Source organism: Calypte anna, chromosome 8 (genome assembly GCF_003957555.1).
Source record: "Calypte anna isolate BGI_N300 chromosome 8, bCalAnn1_v1.p, whole genome shotgun sequence".
Lineage (NCBI taxonomy): Eukaryota > Metazoa > Chordata > Aves > Apodiformes > Trochilidae > Calypte > Calypte anna.
Window position 1 is genome coordinate 15,069,722 of NC_044254.1, and position 20,196 is coordinate 15,089,917.

At 44.8% G+C, this 20,196-nt stretch overlaps 1 protein-coding gene across 2 annotated transcripts; it reads right to left on the reverse strand.

The window, feature by feature from the left end:
- Positions 1-624: 624 nt before the first annotated feature.
- Positions 625-18,381, reverse strand: LRRC8C (leucine rich repeat containing 8 VRAC subunit C). Of its 2 annotated transcripts, XM_030455755.1 has the most exons (3): positions 18,283-18,370; positions 5,195-5,336; positions 625-3,075 (listed from the first exon to the last, which is right to left on the reverse strand). In XM_030455755.1, exons 2-3 carry the CDS (start codon positions 5,330-5,332, stop codon positions 805-807), a joined length of 2,409 nt encoding a protein of 802 aa, XP_030311615.1. In that variant the 5' UTR covers positions 5,333-5,336; positions 18,283-18,370; the 3' UTR covers positions 625-804. The 2 variants fall into 2 exon arrangements, with proteins under 2 accessions (XP_030311615.1, XP_030311616.1); XM_030455756.1 differs by lacking the exon at positions 5,195-5,336 and having other exon boundaries at positions 18,283-18,381.
- Positions 18,382-20,196: the final 1,815 nt, after the last annotated feature.

Here is a 20,196-nt window from a genome sequence, read left to right on the forward strand (position 1 = left end):
AAATGGGCAGCTTCATCTAAAGATGTTTAGAAAATCTTCCACGTGAATCGTTTTGGTCCTGACTCCCCCACGAACTGTGACCTCTACTCTTCCTGCACCAGAGTAGAAATTTCAGTCCGTGCCTCCTGCTTGGCACTGTGTGAAAGGAGAGCTAGACTAAACCTGCCAAAAGGCCCTGGAGGAGTTCTGCCTACTCCCTCAGATTTGTTAAAATACATAAAGAAACTTTTCTACTTGCTTTGACCACCTGAGAAAACGGTGTCATAAATAAAAAAGGATTGTCAACCCCCATTTGATCTTGTTAGATGCTGAACACCTTCTACTGCCACTGAAGAAAAGAGGAAACAAGGCATTCAACACCTGCAGCACCACTTAAGACCACATCCTATGGGATTAACCATAACCAGGAAGACAATATAATCATCTATTACAAATTATAAACCCAAAGCATACAGTTTAAACAGAGTTCCTCTGCTGGGATTAGGCAAAGGAAAAAAAATCAGCAGATAAAACCATTCACTTTTACCAGTAAAAATTAAGTTACAGACCCCCTTGTTTTCAGGGAAAAAAAACAACAAAAAACCCCCCAAAAAACAAACTTTAAAAAATATCTTAAGCCAGTGAAAAAATATGAGAAAAATTTATTAAAAAATGTATGTACTGCTTACTCTACATACGTTTATACAGAAAGGATTTGTTTGAGAAAGAAAAAAAAACAAACTAAAAGAACATTTGGAGTATGCACTTTGTACAGTGTATTTGGTAGAAGCGTTATTTCTGTAAAGCTGAGTGAGAGGAAATCAGTTATTCAGCTTTCATTTGTTCCCTGACATCAGAAGGCAACGTTTCAAACAAGGTGTCCTCTACAGTGAAACCAGTCCGCTTCAGAGCTCTGCACTCACCGAGCTCAGGTGGGAGGATTTCAAAGTGATTGCCTTTAATATCCAAGTAGGAGAGGAATACCAAATTACCAATTTTAGGTGAAAGGACTGACAAGTTATTTTTCCCAATTTTCAGAGTCTTAAGTTTTTTGCAAAAGTATAGTTCATCAGGCACACTCTCCACTTTGTTGCAAGTAATGGAAAAGTACTGTAAACTCTGTAGGACTCCTATTTCAGGTGGGATAAAGCGAATGTCATTGTAAGACAAATCCAAGTATCTGATTTTGTTGCATAGGAATAGGTGGGATGGAAGAACCTCTATTTTGTTATGGCTGAAGGAAAGCCGCTCAAGACTAGTGAGTTTCTTTATATGCTCTGGTATGTAAGTGATACTGTTGTACCACAGCTTTAGGATTGTCAGTTTTCGCAGATGTTGAAAACTTACTATTTCTTCGATGGATTTGAGGTTGTTTTCCTTTAGATCCAATTCCTGAAGACTGAGAAGGCTGAAGACCGCATGAGGTATGCGCTCTAAATCACAATGAACCAATTCCAACTGTGTCAGGTTGACCATCTTCTTCAGATTGTTGAGCATCACTAACTTAGTGCCATCGTTATGGATGCACAATTTTTGCAGGTGACCTGAAACATCAACTGCAGACTGTGGGATTTTGGACAAATTACTTTTTATGTAAAGAACTTTAAGGCTTTTAAGTTCCCGGAAAGTCTCCAGTGTAATGTTTTTGGAAATATCATGACTTAGGGAGCCAATTAAATAAAGTTCTTCCAAATTTCTGAGGCCATACATCCAGTGTGGAAGTTCTCTGATGTCATCAAACTTGACACTCAAGATCTTGAGATTCTCCTTCAGAAACGCTAAAGCGGCGCTGTGGATCTTCACAGAACACTGGTGCAACGAGAGTTCCTGGAGATTGTCCAACTGTGCAATGGTTGCTGGTATCATTACATTGTTAATTATTTCAAGTTTTAATGACTGCAGCTCAGTAATTTCAAAAACTGTGTCTGGTAGTCCAGAGAGCATGAAAAGCTGTAGCTCCAAGTGGCTATGGGAGTTTGTCTGTAGCCTCTGTCGCAGTTTATCTGCAGTCCACTCGTTGTTTAGGTTCAGCTGCTTCAGCTTATTTTCACTGACTTCAGACAGGAAGACAGCAAAGCGTTTGGAATAGAGAGGATCATACTGATCAATCATATGGAGCATAAAAGCAAAGTCATTCTTGACATCTGGGATATCATCAATTCCTGTCTCTTGCCGCACATATTCAAAGGAATATTCTTTCAGTGAACGGTAGAACAACCAGTAGAGAGTATAAAGGCAGGTGAGGCCATAGATGCTTACAAAGCACAGGTAGCAGTAAGAGAGTTTAGAGAATAGATGTGCCATCGTGTGATTACAGCAGAAGTTCTTATATCCTGTCATGTCTTCGATATCAACATTACAGACAACTGTAAAATTAACTTCTGAGACAAGTGCTGTGTTGTAAGCAATAATAATAAGGAATTTAATTACCTTAAGTACAGTCTGGCGAACGTACATGACATAGAGTATATCTCCCTCCTCAACATGCAGTCTGAATTTCTTCACCTTTTCAAACAGTGCTTTGGCTTGTTCACCTTCTTTCTTATCTAATGCCCCAGGTGTTCCCTTATCCACAACTAACTTCTCTGGTATTGATTTTAAAGATTGTGTCTTGACCAAAGTGCCCTCAGTGCTTGGCGGGAGAGTAGCAGCCTTGTTTACGTTGTTCTTCCTGTTATCTTTCTCTTCAGAGTCTTCCCCTGACACTTCAGATAAGGCTCTTGTTGTCCATGGAGAATCAAAACATTTCCCGAGTATTGAAATGAAGTGTTCAATTTTGGAGCTTGATCCAGGGAATTTGAACCAAAAGTTACTACATAGCATAAAGACCAGTGTGTGTATAAGGACAAGGTAAGGGAAGTATTTTGCATACCAGTGCAGGGCACGTTCATAGCACACCTGGTTTATAAAGCTGTATTGCTGAAGGTCCAAATCAGTCTTCAGTCCCTTCATTTCAACTGTAGCTGGAGGGGTGGATGGCTTGGGTGGAGGAAGGGGGGTGGTATCTGAGATTGTGTTAAACACATTTGTACTATTAGATTGGTTCTGGCAAGGCTGTATGCGCTTTGGAAGGCATATTATCTTGTCCTGCATGACCTGAAACACATAAAAAGATAACTTTTAAACTGATTTGCAAACAATAGTGGCAGTACCACTGGGTAGCTGTCCTTGGAGTTCCTCCAGCTGCCAGGCATTCCTCCCCACACCCTGGTACTTGGCCCCACAGACTGTGCTATTATTATCATTATTCCTAGCAAGACACTTGTTCTAAAAGCCAATATCTAGGTCACCCCTTTTCATCTATGGTTAGCTTTCCATAATTTGAATAAGAGGGCATTGAGATAACCGAGAAAAGGGGAAAATGTGGGTAATGCTTCCAGAAAAAATCCAAACAGGGATCTCTTTCATTGCTGTCCTAAGAGACAGACTGCTCTTGCCAGGTGTGTTCACCCTGGCCACACGACATTCAGAGACAACTTAGGCTTGAAAGCAGCGTTACTGCATTCATGTGGCTGTATGCTCACACCAAATTGGCTGACAAAGAGCTAAAATGGGCATATCTATGTTAGGATATTATTAATCTTCAGTCCTAATGAAGAAAGATAGAACTAATGGAGAACTGACAGGATTTGTGTCCATGGACATAATTTTTATTCAGTTTTTTCTCTATATACATAGTCCTCATACCACACATGTGGGTGAAAAAGGTAGCTCTGTCCTTCTGTCCTTGAGTCTGTCTATAATGCAAAAAAGAGCAACCTCCTTAATTTGGAATGGCCATCCATGTTTACAAATGGAGGTTTGAGCACCTTTAGGGACCAATCAAACTTGGGTTAACAGTTTGTGTTCAGTGCAAGGGTCTCTATAGGTCTGAATTTAAAATGCTAATCCATGGATCATTGTAATTTGCCCTGACTGATTGGGATTAGATTAAGCCACACTAAATGTGTGTGTAGCATAGATGTATCTTTTCACATCATGGTTGTTGAAAGCACTAAAAATGGGGTATGTAGTAAGAGCTACCAAAATCAGATACTCCTTGATGATCCACCCTGGTGCAGGGAGATGCTGAGATGAAACCACATGTGTTGAACAAGTGCCATAACTGTTGACACATGAAGAACTCCTTCACTTAATCTTTGTGCGTAAATACTGTTCTGATATACACCCTTAATTACACTCTAGATATATGCCTCTGATAATAAGTTGGAATTAAAAAAATGGCCTATTATTTGAAGTGTTTCCACACTTACGTTTCATTGTACTTCACCCAATAAAGCAGGTAAACTTAAAAAATAACATATTTTCCTTTGTGGCCTCAAGCAAACACTTAGCTACTAATGCAAAGTTGAGCCCTCTATAAAGATGGACATCATATCTTTTCTACTGAACATACTTGAAAATGGACAATACAGGCAAAGTTACAGTTGATTTCATGTGGCATTTCAGGCAAAGTATGTGAAAATCTTGGGCCCTGCAAGTGAGCAAATTCCCCTGAAATAAGAACTTTATCACTATATCCCTTTAAATTCATTTCTAAGTCATGCCAAGAAATATGAGATCTATGTTTGAACTAGTACTACAACTTTCTATTTTTGTGGAGTCCATCCCCAACAGTACTTTCCATTTTTTTCCAGCTTTTGGCTCTTAGCAAAATGTAACAGTGATTGACAGTAATGTCAATTGTTTACATGTAAGAGATGATTTGGAATGGAAGAGGCATAATTTTAGCTGTGGGTGGTGTTGATAAAATAAGTACATTCATTTCAAATCTCTTTGAAGCATAAAGACAGAGAATATTAACATTTGCTAAATAAAGAAAAACAGAAATTACAAAATGTTGTTTTTCAAACTGCTAAACAGAAAAATGGTAACAAATAAAACCTTCAGTCGATCATTTGTTTTGTTGCACCAAATTCTGGTGAGAACAGGCACCGAGGCACATGCCAACCCAACAGCTCTTTATCTTCACTGGCACCAGTCCACTGACTCTAGTGCAACTCTGCTGACTTGCAGCTGGTAGAAGTCTGGTCTGTGTTTTTGATGTTGCTACCTAAACAGCTTTCATCCTGGGAGCAGCAAATTTTTGCTTTGCTCACGGTGAACCCAAGAGATAAAACCAGACGTGACATCATCCATCCAAGGAACTTCCTCATTTGTGATGCTCTCTCAGCAGTGTGAGAGCAACCACCTTCCCTCCATCCCATTTTTTTACCTGTAATGTGCACCCAAAGACACCGATCATCAGCATGGCGACAGAGAGATAGTCTGTGAACACATCCCACCAGGGCTTCAGCACCCTGAACGCCGGCTGCTGCTCCGAGAACTGCCGGAACTCAGTCACGGGAATCATCGTCCTGCAAAAGAGCAAGGCCAGTGCTCAGCCTCCTGCAGTCACACTCCCTCAGCATGTGCAAGCAAGTACTTCTGTGAAGTCTGAGAAAAACTTCTCTGGAAATGAAACTCCCAAGATGTGACATATAAGTTCTCAGTGGTTCTTCTGACACCCTGCCTCAGAAGAGGGGTGTTCCTGCTGCTACCCTGCAGCTGCTGTGAGGAAAAGACAGCAGGACCAGGGCGCTATCAATGCATGCAGGCAAATCCCTATCTCCATTGACTACCACCATATCTGATGAGTCAATGCAGCCTTTTGAATCCATGAAAACCAGCCTGTTTTGTAGCTAGAGGCACTCACAGTTGTTGGCCTTTATCTCACAAGTCTGGCTAAAATGCTTGCCCTGTGCTCAAATTTCACAGGTCCTTGTAGCTACCATCTTCCATTAATTTCCATTTTATTCAGAGCAGTTTCAGGAATGCTTTGGAATATTTGTGCACATACCCACTGCTGTTTTAAATCTCCTGTGTTTTGAGAGCAAGTTCCTAAAGTGCTTTAGCTAACCAAAACTACAGGCAGATCAAGGGCTTTATCTTCACCTCAGATGTTGAGGCTTACATCACCACCTCCTCTGAAAAATCAGCTAACACATGAGCATGTACAGGCAAGGTGACATTTTAACATGATTTTAAAGCCTACAGCATATTGTGTAACTGAATCCCTGAGATCAAACCAGTACTGAGACTCCCCAGTAACTTATGATGGAAAGATGAATTCACATGGGAACGGAACAAAAATACTCCCAAGGGCAAAATATGTCCTTTAACTAATAGCATAAATTCTCACCACAACCACTTCATATCCCAGTAATGTTGGAAGACTCTATAATCCTGATCCAGCTGGGGTTCCTAGTGCACTGGGACCCATTAGTGTGAGTTTGGTGCCATCCAGCTGTGCACAGGCTAAATGGTAAGCACACACTTGCTGATACGCTGCCCAGGGACTTAAGGGATTAATTCAGAGCCAGGGATCTGACAGAGAAGGATTCAGGCCCTAATAGCTGCACTTCATCACAAGCCTATGGCCATCCCAGTAATTCATGACTGACTCCTACACTGGCCATAGTCACATGGAAAGATGCTCAGTTTGAAACCTTTTCAAGGCCCAGCTCACCCTCAGGCACCCAAAGGCACAACGTGATGTCCCCAAAGGCACAACGTGCATGTAAATGCACTTCAGTCAGTAGCTGGGCAGGGGCTTTGTAGCTTTCTGAGTGAGTAGCATAAAAACTTCTTAACCCTCTCCTCTCGCCAACCCTTCTGTGCTGCTTTGAGCACTACTTGGACAGGCAAGAGAATCTCTCTCTCAGCCTCTTGCCCTTCTAAAAGCTGTCCCCAGGATATCTGCCACAATGCCAGATGAAATGGGACACGCCTCTCACGGATGGCAGTCTCCCAGAGGAAGGCAGCTCCTCTGCAGCCCTTGCAAATTAAGAGATCATCAGTGAAAAGGACGGCAATGAAAGGCTGACTTCATGCAGCCCGGCCGGAGGCTCAGCAGGGTTCATGCCAAGAGACCTGAATTGCTGCAGTGCTGCTGAAGGAATGCAGCGTTATTAAATTACACACAGCCAGGAGCCACAGTTCTGATTTTTGTGTGCCTGTCTTGCAAATGCTCAGCACACCAGTCAGGGAAGATACACCTCTACAGCAGAGAACAGCTCAGACAGCTGCTGGGACAATCCTTTGTTGCCTTTTGCTTCTCTTTTTGAAATACTGCTGGAAAAAAATGGACGTCATAAATAGAGTTAGGTTTAAGTACATGCCCAGTATGTACTTAAGTACTTCTTCAGCTGAACCTGGGGAGAGGAAACCTTCCTCTGGCAGCTCCCAGTGGTGCCCATGGAAACAGGCTTCAGCTTGAGTTGAAGAACATCCCACACTGATCTGCCTTCCCAGACACACATTTCACAGCCATCGATAAGGAATTAACCTCCTCCTCCCTTCAATTGCCACATAAAACATAGATAACTGGTAACAGCTTCTTGGAAGCTTTAAAAAAATAAGTTTTCTATCACACGTTGGAAAACATGGAAAATTCTTTAAAAGAATATGCTAATACAAATGTTAGATAACCAGTTGCCATGCAACAGTGATGCTCAAAGCTTTGTAACACATGTAATGTTCCTGGCTCAGGTTTGGACACCAGTTAGCTGACAGGAATGCCACCAATATACCCCAGAACACACGTCAACAGATTGCTCTAAAGTCACATGGGTCTAAGAATTTCTTCTCCCCCTGCTCCTTCAATAATGGCTCATGGGTTCTTTTTAATCTTCTGATGCCATAACCTCTAGGTGTCCTGTCTGTATGGTTTTTCCAAAAGTATAGACAATTCAAGTGTCAGGTAATACATAGTCAAACTTTCTATAGTGGAGACTCTTTGAGAAAACATGTGGGGTCACATGCACCAAAATACGTGGTGACCAAATCCGTGCAGGTTGGATGTCTAAGCAACTCTGTGGATCTGAGCCATGGCATCATGACAGTCAGCAGTACTGTACAAGGGCAGCACCTGACAGCAGATAGGACTGGAAAGTATCTTGCAAATTATTGTGCAGGGACAGCTTTCAGGACCAAAAATTGATTTGGCTTGATGGGTTTCACTCCATATTTTTAGGGGCCTTTGTTTTGTTATATATTTCCTTTATTTCTTCTGAGTGATGTGTAGGGGATTTAGATAAAGACAGATAGTTTCATGCACCACAAATACATGCTGCTCTGATGCCCTGCTCCCTTTAGAGATTCAATTTTCCATAATGTGAGTCCTCATTAGTAGAGTTTCTCTGGTTAATGGGCTGAACAGAGAGAGAGACCTGCAGGCCTCTCTGAGCCATCTTTAAGGGTGGAAGGTTTGCAGTCCTCCAGCACACCAGACATCAAAATCTGTCTGCCTTTTACTTTTTATTGGTAAAAAAAAGTAAACAAACGTTTCCAAATTATGGCAACAGCACTACACACAATAATGGTAATTAAACTAGCAGTGTATAGTCATAGCATCATAGAATGGGTTGGAAGGGACCTTAAAGCTCATCCAGTTCCAACCTGCATGTCCAGGGACATCTCTCACCAGACCAGGTTGCTCAAGGCCCCATCCAAACTGGCCTTCAACACTTCCAGAGATGGGGCAGCCACAACCTCCCTGGGCAACCTGTTCCAGTGTCTTACCACCTTTCCATTAAAGAATTTCTTCCTAATGTCTAACTTAAATCTCCTCTCTCCAAGTTTTATACAATTCCCATTCCCTTATCACTACACACTTTGTACACAGTTGCTCCCAGCTTTCCTGTAGGCCCCTTCAGGTAGTGGGAGGCCACTACAGGGTCTTCTCAGAGCCTTCTCTTGTCCAGGCTGAAAAGCCCCAACTCTCTCAGCCTGCCTTCATAGGAGAGGTGTTCCAGGCCTTGGATCATTTTGGTGGCCTTCCTCTGGACTTGCTCCAAGAGTTATTATGTCCTTTCTGTGTTAGGGGCTACAGAACTGGATACAGAACTCCAGGTGGGGTCTCACAAGAGCAGAGGGAAAAATAACCTCACTTAACCTGCTGGCCACACTTCTGATGCAGCCCAGGGTACAAGTTGGCTTTCTCAGCTGCAAGCACATATTGCCAGATTATGTTCTCATTGACTAACACCCCCAAATCAACTTCCTCAAGGCTGTTCTCAATCCATTCTCAACCCAGTCTGTATTTGTGTTTAGGATTGCCCCGACCCACGTGCAGGACCTCGTACTTGGCCTTGTTGAACTCCATGAGGTTGGCACAGGCCCACAGACAGTATGTTTTGACTTTAGGAAAGAAGACATTCACAGAAGCTTTAAATGGAGATTGGACATGGGGAAGTGGGATAAACATTTTCCAAGATTTTCTGGACAAACACTATTGCTTCTCCCCTCACTGCATGAGCAGCAAAGTGATAACACTGAAAAGAAGCACAGAGAAGCACTGCTGGTATCTGCATGCACAACAGAACAATCAGAAATAATTTTTTATTTGTCTGCCTCTTCCCTCTAGCTTCTTTTCCATTTTGCCCTGTCCAGTGACTGAAAGGATATCTATTAGCAGACTCCCAGCAGCTCCCACCACCACCCCCTGCTATGACAAGATGGTCACTGGCCATCTCTGCTGTTGGGACAGCTGCTGACTGGTCTGCACCCCTCCATGGGTGATGCTTGATTGTACCCATTGACAACAGCCAGCCTGTGCCCCAGCTATGGCCTCCTTGCCCAGCAAAGCCCAAAGCCCTGTCTGTGTGCCTTGCTGGCCCTCATGCAAGAAGAGAAACAGTGCCACTGCTGCTTTGTGTGATGTATGTGGGAGACCGTGTATTGCCAGGGCTGTGTTTGCCAATCTACAGGTGTTATTCACTGGAAGTCAAGCCTTCTGCTATTTTATTTTTCCAGTAGTGGTTACTTAACCATGTTGCCATGCATTGAAGTAGTCACTGTCATCCACCATTTTTTATAGGAGAACAACCACAGCTCACACCAGAATCGGGGCACCTGGGTGCTGGACAGGCAGTTAACATCCAGAACATACTGGTTCAGTAGGGACAGCATGTGATAACACCAGAGAGAAAAAGAAGGAACACAGCAGGAGGAGAGAGGTAACATTGCAAAAATAGTGACATTTGCAACTGGGAAGCATAAAAATTGTGAGATTCCTTAAGCTGACTAGAAAATGATGCTTAAGTGATCAGCCAGCTGGCATTCAAACACATTTCCTTGCCATTGCATCAACCCTCCTCCACCACTTCCTGAGAGTGGACAAAGTCCAAGCAAGTCCCAGTTGTTATGGACACGGCCCTAACCCCCCAACAGGTTTCCCCTTGGTGTGAGGGGGGGCAGTGGCTGCAGGGCCACAACTGCAACCCAGCTGAGTCCAGTGGGATGGGTCAAAGCCTGGATGTCCTCGAGACAATTCAGACTGGAACTGCTTGGTCTTTAGTATCAGAGATCTACTGAAAGGAGAAAGTGCTGGGTTAGGGAAAACCCATCCTCCTGGCTGCTTGAAACATACTGCATGTGTTAGGATAAATTATGAAATGCCTTTTGAGAATAATGCTGCAAGCAGGTCTCTGGGCTGGTTCTCACACACTATCTATTGCATATTAATCTTCATTACAGGAACAGAGCACAGCACCTACCTAACACACGAGTTTATGATTCAGTCACAGGGACTCAACAGAGCCCAGGTGCTGCAGACACATGTGTAGGGGCTGCTCTCCAGTGGGTTTGTCTTTACACAGGATGTGGCACTGCACACTTTGAAGATCTCAGCCTGCTCTCCTGGGCTGCAGACATTTGTTGCTCTCCATAAATATCATAAATTTGCTTTTCAGGCAGTCCTGTGCTGTCTGACCTTAGAAACCTTGGGCCAGAAACTAAAGTTAAAAAGTTAAAAACTAAGCACAGGGCCGGAGGCTGTAATGAAAAGCAGAATTTTACATTCTCATTTTGCCTGATTGGGAACTACACACTGAGACAGTTAAATAAGCAGTGATAATGGAGATTCGCAGTCAGGTTCATGCTGGTGTGTTCTTCAATATCCAATTTAAAATCACTGGCCTGTGCAGAGCCTCAGATCTTAGGACCACAGTCTCCTCTAGCCAGGGATGGTAAGAAGAGCCTGGCACTAAAATGGCTTGGTACTAACATCATCAGTCAGTTTCTGCTGACTATTTCATTGTTAAATTTGTATTTGACCATTTTTAGAAACAAGCTTAGGGGATCAATCTTGGACTGTGCACACTAGAAAAGTTGTGGTCTTTTATTTTAAACTTTCCAGACTCCAATGCCCCAAAATTTGTATTGAGGACACACTTCTTACTGCAGCATGAACAACAGCCCACAGCTGGCTAATTTATAATCCCGTGGAAGCTGTGGTTTTGCGTGTGTCCTTTGATCTTGGCAGCTGAACACTTCATCTTAGTGAGTGTCCAGGATCCCCTCACAGCTTCTGGCACTGCCTGTGTTGGCATCACAGATCACAGATAATGAACCTGTTTCACTTTGTCACCTAACCAGGAGAGGTCTGAAAGTGGACGTGGGGACAAGGCACCAAATCTGGAAAAGTGAGATTAGACTAAGGGGGAAATAAGATGATAAGGGCTGGAATTAGCAACTCTTAATTCCCAAGAGGTTGATGTTCCATCCTTATCTGTGTATTCTCACACACATTGTGCACGCGGAGTAATAATGCCTGAGCTACCCTGACATTTGGTTTTGGTAATTATCTTGCTATATGTTTGCACTGCCAATTTTTGTTGTTGTTGTTGTTATTGTTGTTGGAAAAACTCCAGTCTAAGAAAAAAGGCAAAAAGAGTATCATATGCTGCTACTTTTGAAACATGATAGGTTACTTTGTGTTTTGTTGATTGTAACAGAGATTTTCATAGGAAGAAATACCATGATTCTGAAGTAAGAAATACAAACAAATGATGCTGTTGTTTAAACATACATCCCCAGTTAAGGAACTGGAAAGCTACTAAAAACAAGCCATTTGCATCCAAACAGTTATTTTTAAAGGTCCATTTGTTTACTGTACTTTCAAACAAACTACTTGAAATTTATCTTCCTGGGGATGAGGCTGGTGATGAAATGTGGCCTGAAGGAACAATAGAGAGTGAATCAGGACTCTCCACTGGTACCCAGCATCAGGCTCCCTGTGCTTCTGCTTTGGGCACAGCACATCAGCCCACCACACTGCCTCTTCTCCAGCTGCAGTACAGAAAGATATCTACTTTCTTTGCTACTTTTGGTGGGAAATATGAATGAATAGTAGTGACAAATCATAACATACTACTTTGTCCAGTTTTCTGCAGTGGTCGAGTCCATACTGATAGTATGCCAAAACTTCCCTGCAAAACCACTGAAGGTAATTTCATTTCATCCTACAAATTACCAAAATTGTTTGTCACAGTTGGCATTATTCTGCAACCTGGGGAGCAGATTTAATACAACCAGCCTATAGAAGATATTATCCCAGCACCCCCAGTTTGGTGGTCCTACCAAACACATGAAACCCATGCAGTTTTCTCAGAGGCTGCACCTGCACCAAAATGGATGAAAGCAGGTTGGCCATGACCGGGCTGTCCTCTGTGTGAGGATCATTCAGCATGGAAATGAGGTTTCATTTCCACATGTACAGACTGGAGAAGGTTAGGCTGTGCCACCTGAGCTCCAGAGCAGTCACAACCCAACTACTGGAAAACTGCCCTCCATCATGCCAGCTGCCACAAGCAAACTTCCCCAGCGCCCTGGCTCTGCAGATCTGTCACCACAGGCAAGACCCCAGTGAATTGCCATTTAGTTGCTTGAGAAAACTGAAAAGGGTATAAATTCCAGAAACTTGCTGAACACTCAGACCTGTTCCATTCTTTTCCCTCTGAGTTACTGAGGCCCCTGCTGCAAGCACCCAGCATACATTAAGTTTTTGGCTGCCTCTCTGCCTAACACCTAGAAGGAAGTGTGGTGCATTCAGAGGTGGCAGTGAATCCCCTGCTCTGATGTTGGGACTGTCTTTACCATCCACTGTGGCAGTAGAATTTCAAAGGCCTGAGTCCAGAGCTCAGAGGAGATATAAGAGACATAATGAGGAAGCAACTTATTAAACTGCATTTCAAAATATATGTTGCAATTTCCATCTACACACACAGTACTGCTTTGGCGATGGATCCCAGACAACAACCTTGTTTGTTTTAATTGAGTCATTGAACTTTTTCATGTATTACACACCAAGAAGGCTTCCTATTGTTAGCAGCTCTTTGACATCAGCATGGCTGGATTGAAGACAAAAAAGGTTTGGGGCCAGATTCTGCCAGATAGAGTCTCGGTGAAATCAACAGGAGTTCTTTCTGTACCAAGCACATAGGGCTGTGTGGAGATTTGCCTTTGCTGAGCTATTTGTCCAAATCTAAAGAAAAGTACACTCCATGCATTTCCATGTCAAAGACTACTTCAAAGGCAAGACTCACCATTTTTCAGCCCTGGGAGTAACATTCTTAGTTTATCAGGGCTATCACTCAAGTAGCCAGCCCTCTTTCCAGAGCTGCAAAATGTTCTTAAAGTAAATGAAAATCTCTAACAGCAAACCAAAGCACTGAGCAAGAAACTATCTAGTAAGTGGTATTTTAGTACTTCTGAAATGCATCTAAAAGACTGAGAAAAATAAACACATATCAAGTTTTAATCAGAGTTACACCAGGTTTTACAAAAACACTTATTTAACAAACTTGGATAATGAAGACAGAAACAATAGAATTGAATGTCATAGGACAGACAATATTACACCAACCAGTACCATTCATTGTCAAAGGCACAGTTGGGGGCCTCAGGCTAATACAAGTGCTCCTAATAAAAAATGCTCAGCTGATATAATTAAAAATTAATTCCTAATTGGGACAGGAAGGACAAAGGGTCCATTCTGAGTCTTAAGCAGTTCAACCATCTGAAAAGTTAGTTAAAAACCTTTTACGAAGTGATTGAGCCAAAATCATTAAAGAAATGCTTGTTTTCTCTATTTGTGAGACTTTTTCATATAAAGGATCTTTTCTGCTCCTGCTTGCATGCCACACAAGAGAGCTTTCTAAACCTTGCAATAGTCTCATAAAACATGGATCTCAAAATGCCTGGCTAAATGAACAGGTATTCTCAGTCTGAAACACAGACAATTTATTTTCCTCCTCACAACCATCCTTCCTAATAATAAAAATAAATCCCACAATCTTATCCATACCCTTGAAAGAATAAGGAATACTAATGTCTTAAGGAAGACTAATTCCTTATTATTATAAATCCAGACAAATAAAAAGGGGTGTGATCTACACACACTTGAACATGAACACCTGGAGAATCAAAATTGCTATTCTCATAAGATGACTTTTAAAGACCAAAAACTTCAGAGACGTGGAAATCTAAAGCTATCTGACTAAATTCTTTGTTAGACTTTTCCAGCACTGTGTCCAGCCATGGCTCACTGAAGAGAGATTAGCTCTAAACTTGTTCCACCAAAACCTCTGTTGCTACATCATATACACAAGGGAAGGGAAGGCTGAATGGATCAAACTTAAACGTGAGATCAAAGCAGCTGCTGCCTGGGAGGAGAGCTCTGACCACACTATATAGCAGTCTGCTGGTCTTTGAAATTATGCTGTCATGGATAAATGATTGTAATGAGCAAATACTCTTTTTAGTCACATTGCATTTAACAAAGGCCTTTTCTGACCATATTGTCTGTGTAGACTCATCTTGCTCTATAAAAGCTTGCATGAAAACTATTCTTCAGACAGCTCACCAAGCATCCACACTGACTGGAAAATGAGATCTCAAATGGTGCTTGCCCAGAAGATCAAACCTGTTTTCTGAGAGCAACAGGCAAGCTGGAGCTGTTGCGTTCTGCTGTAAGTCACATGTACCTCAGGATCTTACACTGCTGCACACTCAGGACCGGGTGTGTGACTGGTGTGTGACTGGTGCTCTGTTTTGCCATATGCTCCAGAGCAAGGAATTAATTTGTGCTCCCACCTTGCTTCCAGTGATGGGTAAATAAAATCAGAAATGTTCTCAGCACTTCAGGATTCTTGTTGAATTTTTAATTCCCATCAATACAAAACCACTCTGTGTTACTGCCACAGGAGGGTGTTTTCAACAGATCATAGTTTAGTCCAGGATCTGAAGTAGATATAAAAGGCTGGATACTGCTCACCTGAAAGTCAGTGGAAAAGTTAAAGTTTACTTCAACATAGAAAGAAATGGATTTTAATGCTACTCTACAAGACCAAATGTCTTCACATATGCTGGTTCCAATCCAGTGGAACTTTGTATGCTCACCATGACAGCAGCAAGAGCAGCTTTCCATGAAGAAGGGTGACATTGCACTTCAGGAGAGGCTTTTGCTTTACTTTAAAACCAAGGAAAAGCATGCACAGTATCTTCATGCAGGATTCTCCCAAACAAAAAGTGCAAAGCACATACCTTTAAAAAAATCTGACTTGATTAAACACTAGATTGCAAATAAGTCCTCCATGGGAGATGGAAAAAGAGTGGACACACAGTGGGAAAAAAAGCCAAAAAACCCATCTCAGTCGAAGCCTATGATGTTCAGGATGAGACAGCTGTAAAGTTTATGTTGTGTCTCACTAGCTGCTTCTGGCAGGCACCAAAATGTAAAATTAATATAATGCAGAAAAGCTGATCCAGGGTCTGTCAAGTTTAAATACAGCTTAAAGACACTGTGCCTGCCTGGGGCTGGGAAGACAGCACTGCCTGCCCTGTATTATGAATGAAGCAATGGAGCAAATGGCTTACTCATGCATGCTCAAGAAGGTAAATCAAACATAGTATCTTCCTAGTGAGAAAGAGATCCTAGAAACAGAAACCCCAACAAAAGTTATTGCACTATAGCTTGAATTTGCATCAGAGTTTTATTGCAAAAATCCATGGGCAAATCACTAAAAGATGATGAAAAGAGTCAAGTTTCCATTATGTTGAGTATGTGAAATCCAACACTTGCTAATGTTCTTCTGACCAATCATTTTGGAAGGAGGATGGTTTCTTTGCTTTACGAAGCAAGGTTTTAATGCAAGTATTTTGGGGTTCTCTTTTCTCTTTTCCTGAGGTAAATAGTTTCATTTTCAGGGTTTCCTTAAGTACATAGCGCCTGCCTGGCCCTTCAGAACACTGTAACAATGAGGACAATATCTTTTCTCTAAATTTTCTCAAAGAGGAAAAAATCTTGTTAAATTAAACTCTAGCTCCTGTTATTGTGAATTGTTTGGATGGTAATAGAAATTTTTTTTAACTTCCCACAGCATTCAAAACGGCTTGGGCTGGGAAGTCTGGCAGTGAATAGGGGCCACTTCAACCAGTTGCAACAGAGGTCAATGGACAATCAGGGGAACTGCTCCTCCCAGCACTCTGACCCAATTCATTATTCTTACTGTGTCTTCACTCCTGCACTAGGACCACCTGAATGTTGTTTAACCCTCTCTACTGCCTGGCCCGGATGCTGCCCCTGTCCCAGTCAGAGCCCCTTATCATGGCCCTCAAAAAAACCCAGATCCTGAGGTGGGATGCAGCTGCCTCAGGAAATGAACTCGAACTGGTGCAGGAACTGATTGTAAGCACCAAGCACTGAGGCAAGGAACTTGTGTAAAGAATTGAACAGTCTCTGTTTGTGTTCTTCACTGACAACCAGCACTGTCCTTTTCCAACACCAGGCATAAAAAGTAACCAGATTTTACAGCTTTTCATCAGAATGTTGATTACTAAAACTGCTTGCAAGTGTAAATAATAACAAAGAAAACCCACAGAAAATTATGTTACAGTAAAATCTCCAGAGGGGCCTTTTAGCATTCAGACTGGAAAAAACAGCAACAAAGCCACCACACATTTAGCAAACGCAGAACGTAACTGGAAAAGGAAATGATTCAGAAACCACAGGTGCTCCTCACCAGGCTGCTGTGCCTCACTGGCAGCCCCTGGGCACAAGCACTAGGTAGACAGCAGGAATCCAAGGGTAGGTTAAAATTAGGGATCAACTTGGAGCCGTGCTCAGCCTGGCTCTCGCTGCTGATCTGCACCACAGAGGAAAACAAGCATCACCAGGAGCAGAGTGAGCCCAGGGGACCGAGTGCTCCATGACTGCTTTCATCATGCCAAAAAGAAAAGTAAAAGCGGGTCTAATATACACGGAGGGGAAAAATTCACACTTGGTTGAATTGTGAAGGGAGACTTTTTAATAATTATTTCCAAGGTTGCCACCTTTATCTCCACTACATTGCAAAGCACCTCTCTGCCTGTCCAGATTTTTACAGCATCGTTCAAGCCTACAGTGCTCCATGGCAGCAAACACGTACATGTGTCTCTTCAAACGGTGCTGCTCGTAACACTGTGTCTTTCCTCACAAAAAGTACTCGTTCCAAAAGTAAACAGAATTTTTAAAGATAAGCCCTAACTCACATACTTAGCTGTGAAATAAAACTCATTTTTAAGAATTTTCATCCTAATTAAATTCTAGTAAGATACATTCAGCCGTTCTCATTTTGCTTGGCCAACTCTTCCAGCGAATTGGACAAACCGCATTTCGTGAATAAAGAACAAACCCGCCGAACACACTGCGACAAGGCAGAGCTGTTCCTAAACTGATTTAAAATCAGGATCGTTTTTTTGTTTCGTTTTTTTTAAATCTCTCCGAGAGCAGAGTCATGAACGTCGGAGCCCCGCAGTGTTGCCGGGGGCTGAGCTCCCCTCCCGACCTGGCGCCTCGGACCCGCCGGGAGCCGCTGGGCAGCCCCCGCCGAGAGACCGCGCTCCCCGCCTCGCCTCTGAACGGCCGCCTCCCCGTCCCGCTCGCTGGCTCCCGGTAACGAGAGCCGAGGGGTTTTTTCTTTTTTTTTTTTTTCCCTGGAGAAAACACCGTGAAGGGCTCTCGAGCAACCCATCTCCACGGCGACCGCATCGTCTACCTCGCTCCCGGGAAGCCCTTTTTGGCTTCGGGCCGCCGCCCCGCGGGCCATCCCCGGGGCCACCCGAGTGCCACGGGCCAGCAGCGAGGGGCCCAGCCCGGCAGGGGATGGGGCGGGGGTTGCCGCGGTCGCTTCCCTCTGCCCTTCGGCGGGGTAGGGGGGCAGACGGCGGCGATCGCGGGTAAATTTGGCTCCTCCGGCGCTGCCCAGGAATGGGGGCGGCACCGGCGATGCCGTCGGCAGGCAGAGCAGCGTCCTCGCAGCCTCTGCCCGGGCCGGGCCACTTCTCCCCTCAGGGGCGCAGGGCCGGGCCCCGCGGCGGCTCCATCCCCGCGCGGCCCCCCGTGATCCCCTCCCCGCGGCGATGCCCCAGCCCCGATGCGGCCCCGCCTGGGGCGGGCAGCGGAGACCCGGGGAGAGGCAGGGCGGGCGCGGTAGCGCATACCTGGTGCGCGTCCGGGCGGGGTCGCGGGGTCACGGGCGGCGGCGGCCGGGCGGCAGGCGCGATCATACCGCGGCGCGGGAGCGGGGCTGAGCGCGGCGGGCAGGGCCGGGCAGGGCAGGGCCGGGTAGGGCCGGGCGGGGCGGGCCGGGGAGGCCGCCCGCAGCCGCGCTCCTCCCGCCGCCGCTCCGCCCCCCGCCGCCGCGGGGCCACGTCTCCGGTCTGACGCACGCGGCGGCGGCCGGGGGGGCGCCGGACGGGCCGGGCCGGGCCGTGCAGTCCCCGCGGGTGGCTGCGCTCCGTGCGTGCCTCCCCATATGGCCGGACGTGGCGGGACGGACAGCCCCGCTCCGCCCGTCCCTAGTGCCCCGGTAGGCCGAGCGGGAGGGCGCCGCTAACGGGAACCGGCAGCCGAGGCCTCCGGGGGGTCGGCGGCATCCCCGGCTGGAGCGGCCGTCAGCGGCGCCGGGTCGGAGCTGCGGGGAGGCGGCTGGCGGGACAGGCGCGGCAGAAGCGGGCTGGGCTCGGGGCTTGTTTTACCTCCTGCACAAAGTGCAGTCGGTACCGTGGGAAGTAACGAGGAGTGGGGGGATTCGAGAGTGCCTCTGCCCGGGCTGGGGGGCGGTGTCGGGCCGTGCCTCGAGGATGCAGCAGAAATTGCTATGGAAAGACCTCGACCTCAAGGCACAGGGCCGTGGAAAGGCTATAAAGAGACCAGGCTGTAAAGCGCCTGGGATTGCATTAACAATAGGAAAGTGTCTCCAAGAGTGACAATTGGAAACACAAACTTCTGGCCCAGCAATTAGGAAAGCACAGACTGCAAATTACTGCTGAAAGAAACCACATATTTGAAGGGACTTTTGTCCAGCATTTCCAAGAGAGATTTACATCTCTGGCAGGACGATGAAACGGGACAAATTTTGCATCGGAGGGAGGTACTTGCCCTCTAGTGACTTGCTTCCAACCTTAGGGATAGCGTGTGTATCCTTAGGGACAGTGCAAGTATGTAAACAGAGAAATACAAACATACAAGCCCACTGGGGGGGAGTTAATGGAAACAAATACAACATGAGGCATCACAGCTGTTTTGCTGCAAAGATATTAACTGCACTGGGATGTGGACTGAAGGCCTGCCATGGATAACTGTGAATAATTCTGACTTCATATACTTTCTGGCCCATCTGCTTGAGGGACTGCTGCGAGCAGACTCAGGTTCCTCATTTGGGAATGACTGATGTGATTTATAGCTGTGGGAGTTCAGCTCAACCTTTGACTGAAGTGTTTGCTTAAGTGCTTTGCTGTGCTGCTTTTCTCAGCTAAAGCCTCCAGGCTTTCTGATGCATCTCAAGAAATGAGGGTCTGAATCTGGCAAAAGCTGGAAGACGTTGGCACAGCTCCCTCACAGCCCTTCAGACCTGCCAGCCTAAAAGATTTCAGCAGTATTACACCATGATGTCATTTTAAGTGTTAGCCCCATACTTTGGGGGCTATGGCTGAGGAATAAAACGGGACAAATGAGCAAGGTTTCCATATGGACAAAAGCACAGGGTTTCATCTTTGAGCTAAAGAAACAGTTGTGGTGGGTGACTTCTGCATTCATTTTCTTTTTATTGGTTTCTTTCCATTACTCTTAACTCCTGGCAGCAGCTTAGAGAATCCCTCCCTGTTCTGGATGGTTTCTTCTTTTAGAAATTTGCAGGCAGTTACTCTGTTCACCCGTTCGTCATCGTTTAGCTCATTTAATCTTTTCTCATAAGTCAGTCCCTCCCGTTACCTAATCATGGTGCAGCTTTTCCCTGAACTCCCTCAGTTGCTCATTTATTTAGTCATGACACGGTGGCCAGTAATCCTGCCATTGTTAACATTTCCTGTTGTGGACTTTTGGGTTATTTTTGTTCAGAGTTGCTGCAGTACTTG